The sequence below is a fragment of the Meleagris gallopavo genome, chromosome 29, assembly GCF_905368555.1.
Source record: "Meleagris gallopavo chromosome 29, MGAL_WU_HG_1.1, whole genome shotgun sequence".
NCBI classification, from domain to species: Eukaryota; Metazoa; Chordata; class Aves; order Galliformes; family Phasianidae; genus Meleagris; species Meleagris gallopavo.
The window spans coordinates 1,972,351-1,979,262 of record NC_139432.1 but is presented as its reverse complement, the minus strand read 5'-3'; the positions used below and the strand labels follow the sequence as shown (position 1 = coordinate 1,979,262).

The 6,912-nt window shown below is 49.8% G+C and overlaps 1 protein-coding gene across 1 annotated transcript; it reads right to left on the bottom strand.

Annotated features, from left to right (window-relative positions):
- Positions 1 to 2,569: 2,569 nt before the first annotated feature.
- Positions 2,570 to 6,453, bottom strand: LOC109371099 (zona pellucida-binding protein 2-like). Its single transcript, XM_019623359.2, has 10 exons — positions 6,417 to 6,453; positions 6,247 to 6,306; positions 5,686 to 5,790; positions 5,098 to 5,241; positions 4,730 to 4,942; positions 4,489 to 4,589; positions 4,233 to 4,404; positions 3,781 to 3,963; positions 3,290 to 3,371; positions 2,570 to 2,900 (listed from the first exon to the last, which is right to left on the bottom strand). Exons 1-10 carry the CDS (start codon positions 6,451 to 6,453, stop codon positions 2,570 to 2,572), a joined length of 1,428 nt encoding a protein of 475 aa, XP_019478904.2.
- Positions 6,454 to 6,912: the final 459 nt, after the last annotated feature.

The window sequence follows — 6,912 nt, the reverse complement described above, 5'->3', positions numbered from 1 at the left end:
AGATCAACAAAAAGTGAAAGCAACAGGCAGGCTGAAGCTTTGCCTTTGGGGCTGTGACTTCCAGAAGTTGTTACCAACACAGGCAGGCTTCACCAGGCTCTCATTTCCAAGGAGAAACATCTCCCCAGACATAAAGCTGAGGCATGGAGATGTTACGGATTTCCCATTTGAAATCACTTTTTCTATTTATCTTAAACCTTTTCTGGTTTTCCTTCTGGCCAATGTTTCCCATTTGGCGTTCTACTTGAACTTCAGGATTGTCAGAAAATGAGTTCTTGACCAGAATATTTTCCTTTGAAAATTGGCAATTAAAGATGGACCTTTGAAAGATGAAACTTCAATTCCCAACTTACTTCTGAAAAGCTTCCTTTACATGCACAGAATCACCCTGATTTAACTTAAGACCTTTTAGGATACAGCATAGCTGAGATCTACCACAAATAGGAATATTTTCAAGATACTGCTTGCAAACATAACATAATTAGTTATAACAATCTGGTCAAATAGCAGTGTGGGCTGATGATTACAAATGATTACACTGCTGCCATTTACTGCCTTACCACCCCACGCCAACAATCCCTTTGGTTTTCCAGAAACCCAATGACCTCTCTCTTAACTCCCAGTCCAGGGAAGCACCTAAACACATGCTGACACAAACATCCTCAAGTGTTGAGAATACCATGTGTGCTAACACACTTCTGTCCTAAATGTAGTGCAGAAGCAGCATGGTTCCCGTGTTCTCACGGAGAAGCAGTCCTAAGAAGGCAGTGGGACATGCAGAAATCCCTTGGAAGGGGCTTTTGACCAACTCCAGGACAGAGCATGTGGGCCAGACCTCTGTGCTTGATACATATGTGCTTGCAGCTGAGCCCAAACTCCCTCCATGGGGAACTCTTCGAGCCTTGCTGGAGGACCCAGACCTTGGCACAGGGAATTTTTCTCCCATGCTCCTTGCCCTTGATTGCAGGGTCAGCCCATCTCCAGAGGCAGCTCCCCCCACCTTTAGACAACCATGACTCCCACCCCCAGCCCTCAACACAGACCTGCTAATTACACTCATCTCAAGATCAGTCAGAAGGAATTTGTTCCCTCCAAGCTGGGCTGTAGAGCTAAGTTGGGCAGCAGCAGCTGCTGCCTCCTCATCCCTGACCGTGCCAAGGCAGCAGCCTCCTTACATGTTGCTGGATGTCTCTGACATGTACATAGCAGTGAGTGGGCATTAGTGTTGCCTCATTAACTTGATTGTGTTTTGGACTGCAGCCCTTCGGGTTCATTCAAAACAGGGCTGCAAATTCCTTTAGGGTTTTTCTGAGAGAAGAAGCTGAGAGTGACTGTGGTAGCTGAACGTGTCCATACTCTTAAGAACTTCAGTGATATCCTTTGACTCAGACAGCCACACACAGCCTTTCCCAGCACCTCCAGCCTGGTAGAGCAGCCTGTTCCCACCACCTCCTCCAGCTTTACTCCATGTTGCTGCTCTCCCTGCCTCGCAACCCAGTGTTCCCATCATTGTTTTTTTCCCTACCTTCAGCATGCTGACACCCAAGCTGCGTTCAGTCTCGTAGAGCATCCTAAAAGCTGGAAAAGGATCAAAGGACAACACTACTGAGCTTTATAGCTGACCAGCAGCCCTCCTGCCTGCACCTCCCAGCTGAACACTAGCAGCCTCAGCCCCACAGACATCACACACCTGTGCCCCACTTTGCCTCTTCCCTGCTGGGCTCTTCTCCCCATTCTCATCTCTAAGGCAGTATCTGATATCCCTTCCCAAGTACTGCTGGGCCAACAGGTCTGCTGGCTGTGGGCTTTCCCAGCACATTTTCTGCTAAAGAAGTTTCTTGGGATGGCTTAGTGCCCTGAAACTACTGTACAAAGCACAAGATCTGGAGTGGAACCAATGCTCCTGCTCTGAGTCTGCTGCTTCTACTCCAAGCAGCAGAGCCAGCCCCTTCTCTTGTGCGATTTTTGAATCCAGAGCTCATTTTTGTTAAAAACCACCCATTGCTGGAGCGATGCCTCTCGCACTGCATTGCTGCCCTCTCCTGGAGTACCAACAGCTGCCAGGCTCAGAAAAGTTTTAACTAATGATGATCTCTTCTCTGAGGCCATGAAGTTGGGAATCCTTTCAAAAGATCTGCATGCTGAGGTTGGCTTTGAAAATGAAGAGATCTGAGGCTGAGCTTTCTCCTATCCTAAGCCATGTAACATTGATGCCAGCAAATAATTTGGATTTTACAAGGGGTAAAGAAAGAAAGCTGAGTGCAAGGTACAAGTCTGGCTCCCTGCCTGGGGAAGGATGCTTCATAGGAGTAAAGACAAAGAGTTCCTCAATCTGTATGCTAGGTTCCCCTTTTGTAACCTCCATGTCTCTCTGTGTCTGGCACATCCAGTGTCAAAGAGAGATCTGAATAAAAGCCAATACTTATAGCAAAGGGGATAGTTGTAATCAGAACAATTTGCAAAGACAAATTAAATGAGGAGAAATGTGTCCCTCTTCTTCATTGCTGGATATGTTAGCCTGTGTGGACTGGGTGGAGGCATACGCAGAAAGCTGTAAGGATGTTCTCCCTCAATGATGTTGGCCTGCATTTGTGGAGGGAATCTCAAAAACTGAAGTTTTGTCCTCCAGTTCCAGCACAGCAGGTGTGTCATCACTCACAGCAGCAAGGCTTGGGGTCTTGGGAGGGGTGAGTTCTCCATGCAAGGACTCCTCTTCACCCTCCTGAGATGTGTCAGTTTCGCTGGTGATGCTGAGAGCTGCAGCAGAAGGGCTAGCCTGAGGGCTCTGCCTGAAGATCCCACAGAACTTGGTCATTGTCTTCACTGACTTGGTGATTTCTGCCATCTTGGAAGTCACTGGTGATGACAGCTGGTACTCTCGGTACCAGTAGCAAGAGGCACTACAAAAAGACAGAGATCCAGAGTGAAGAATGGGATCCCCATGCCAGGAACCAGCAGCAGAGCCATGCAGCCACCCAGCACCACTCTCAGGGCCAGGATTCCCCAGGGCCATATCCAACAGCCTCCTTTAGCAGGGGGTTGGAATTAGATGATCTTAGAAGTCCCTTCCAACCCAAACCATTCTATGATTCTATGAGGCTCTGTAAACTGCTGCCAATGGTTATCCCCTCTACAGGTATTCTGCACCCCTGTATTAGCATGCTGTCTTTTGCTGGTGTCACGGTGATGGGCTCAGGAACTCCATCTGTTACAAAGAGTAACATAGAGCTGGGGAACCAAAAGCAACAGAATGACTCAAAATACCTCATATTGAGAGAAGGAGACTTACAAGATGAAGAGCATGTTGGTGCCTATTACTAGTGGCAAGATGATGAGGATCAGAAGCGGGATCTTGCGAATGATGGTGTCAACTGAAGAGAAAGAGAAATGGATTGATTTACCTCAAAGGGAGAAGTCCCATTGGTGCAAGCTCTGGGAACAACCCTGGTGTTAGTCTCCCCAAGTAGCAGAGATGATGGGACCTACAGTACTCCTAGCAGTGAAGTTAGCAGAGCTCAAAGGGAAGTTGGGAACAGCAAGGTGAAGGGAGATCCGATTGCTCAGAGCCCGGTGAGAGGGGCAGTGAGGAAGATGGGGTCTCCTCAGAGATAATGATGGAAGAGACAGTAGTTTCCTGTTTCCAAAGGGAACTTTAAGGTCAGTAGAAGTTGCCGTGGCCAACATATCTGGGCATCTGCTCTGGGGTCCCACTACATTGCCTGCCCTGCATTGAGCCATCTAGTCCCCGCCCTGCCCTGCTCCAGCAGCAAATAGATGTACCCTGCTTGGTCCTTTCCTCCTTCATGCAGTCTGTCGTGGATCTGGCACCCAGTCCCCGGGTGATCATGCCATCCTTGCAGTGAGTGCAAAATGCCCTCCCGTAGCTCATACTGTAGGTTCCCATGGGGCATGGTGAGCACTGCCTATTTGTAGGAGGGCTGAATGTCCCTGGTGGGCATACAACTGAGGAGAGAACACAAAGAAAGTTCTTTCTGAGCAGCAACACCAGCTGCTCAGAAAAGTATACAGATATACTCAAACAAGAGTCAAAAAAAAACAATCCCTAATGATTTATGGCTCGGAATTATCCCTTATAGCACTTTCCCCAGGCTCAGTGTGCATAGAAGGAGCAGCAAAGACCCAGAGACAGAGATTTGCATGAGAAGGGGAAGGGGCAAGCAGGGCTGGAAAGCAGAGGGAAAATCAAAAAGGGTGGCGGACTCTTGGCTCACTGCAACACTCGAGACATTTTCGCAGTTGCTTGGTCTGCCCGTAGCCCTTGCTGCACTTCTTGATCTCCAGGAAGCCAACAAACGCAGTGGTGAAGACAATTCTGGAGATATCAGGCCCAGTGATGTGGAAGGTTATGTGCTCCGTGAAGAATTTGCTAATGGCAGGCTGGACCTGGGGAGGGGATCGAGAGAGGAGCTGAACCCTTGCTGCAGAGGTCCTCTACACTACAGCAGTTGCAGTGGTTCCAGGGCTCACCTTTTCGAGGCTCTGCTGGACTGTTTTGCGGTAGCAGTATGTGTCCACCTCCACACCTTGGGGTTTGCATTGTTCATCCCAATTGGGCCCGAAGAAGGATACTACAGTACAGAGAGTCATCAGCACAGCTCAGGCTGCTGCAGCTCCAGTAGGAGGCTGGCAAAGCCCTGAACACCTCTAAAATTTAGCCATCTCTTTCTCGCAAGAATGCGTAATTTCAGAAGCCACAGAGCTTATTTACCTTCTAGATGTACTTGGACAACAAACTCATTCGAAGAATTGTCGGCTGAGGGGAAGCAGGCGGTGGTCTCGGGATGGATTTTGCAATGCTGCTCAACCTCCAGCTGCTTCAGCCTCTCCTGTAAATCCCACAGGAACATCTTGGTCCACTCGTTTTCACAGAGCTTGCTATGGAAGATCAGCAAAACCTCCAGGCCTCCAAGCACATGGTAGCCTATAGGAAAAAGCCCTAAATGTGTCTGATTCTTCCTCCTTGTCTAGAGGGAACTCCCTCAACCAGAGAGCTGAGCTCTCTCCTCTCCCTCCATGGCTCCTCCACCCCTCCTGCCCTCACTGTGTTGCCCTCCTGCTTTTTAGCATAGGACTCACCAAACACTCTGTAGTGGAAAGTTTGGAACACAGGGAGCCCATGCTCTGTGTAGGACATGGTGCAGGAGTAGTTCCCACTGTCAGCTGCTTGGAAGTTCTGGAACAGGAGATGTCCTTCTTCAGTGACTGAGAGCAGCTTGGGGTCTAGTGCAGGAAATTGAGGGGTTGAGAGATCTCCAGGAGCTGTGCTGAGCTGTCCCAGTCCCTGGGTGGCTGTGCCATGTTCTCCTGGGCTGTCCTAGGGTTACCCTCCTCAAACCACAACAAAGACTCTACAAGAACTCCCAAAGCTGCTCGTTCCCTTCCTTCTCTGATGAGGTGTTGAAGAGTAAGGAGGAAGAAATTTAGATTCACCAGTGCTCTCTCCTCTGCTAGAGATAACCCTGTCTATAAAAGACACATCCGAAAGCCTGAAAATATTCCTAATGAAACCTGTCAGGACCTCCAACACACGCAATCTCGCGAGGTCCCAGCCCTTACTTGCTCCTCATTTGCTCCACAGAACTTTGCACAGCTCTTTCCCCTTCTACCCCTCTCTTGCCTCACAGTAGCAGAGCCCATTGTGGCTGAGGGGAGTGAGGACCTTACCTGGACTGTCCCGCACCCACTGGTAGGTGGGATTGGCCACCTCCAGCTCAATCGTGCTGCAGGGCAATGAATATAGGCTGCTGTCCATGTGGATGAAGACGTCACCTAAGCCAGAGAAAGAGAAGCAAGAGCTGGAGCATGTTTCAGGTGTTTCAGGGCATTGAGAAGAAACAGACGTGGGAATGAGGAGAGAGGAGGATCTGAAATCCTTTGAGAACCTGTGGGAGATCTGAATGGACCCAATTCCATGGAGGACCATACTGGAGGGAGACCTGAGGATGCTTGTGGGGTTAGAGCAAATTAAATACCAGGAGCTGAAGGAATAAATGGCAAGAAGTGAGGCCAGAGCTGATAGAGAAGACAGAGTCAGACTGGGATAGCTCTGCTGACTGTAACTTGGGATGCCACATCCTCTGCCCGGGTTGTTGGCAGAGCAGGCAGTGGGGAGAGGTTCCTCTCATCAGAAGTCTGAACGTGGGCTGGGAGGGGTGGCTGTTCAACCCAGGAAGGAGACCCCTGGAAGGGTCAGGGAATTCCTGCAGGAGGGCTTGGAGATCTCACCCCCATGGTACTCCCAGGTAGAGCGGGCAGGTGGGTCCTCAGACAGGAATGCTGGCTGTCCTAGGAGTGAACAGAGGGGCAGTGCTCAGTGCAGGGGGTTCTCACCTCACTGTGTTCTCCTCTCCCAAGAGTCAGAGCAGAATAAATCCACCTCCGTGCTATCCATTTACCTGAGCAGCTCCAAAGGACCAAGGTCAGGATCCCCATGGTCCCCAGCAGCCCAGGTGCTCCAATGTCTGGCCAGAAGCATGGAGAACAGAGCATCCTGCCTGGCTGTGCAGTATGGGGCATCCAGTTGCCATGGCAACGAGGAATCCAGTGCATCCTTCATCACCTTAGTGATGGTTCAGAGTATGACAGCATGAGGCCTCTTGCCCAGTGCCAAGTCTTCTGCCCACCTAGATGGCATTCTTTGTGACTGGAGTCTGCAGGAAACATGGACCTTCGTGGGATCATCAGTAGACAGGGAGCACCTGAAGGAGTACAGCTGGGAATATCCTAGAAGAAGGGCTGTGGATTTGCAGGGACGTGGCCAAGAGTGATAATCAGAGGAAGGAAGGAGGAGATAGAAGATGAGAGTGCTATGCAAAGCTTTTTTGTTTTTGGTGGAAATCCTATAAGAACAAGAGGCGAGTATGACCCAGAAAGCCTAGATCGGAGTTTGTG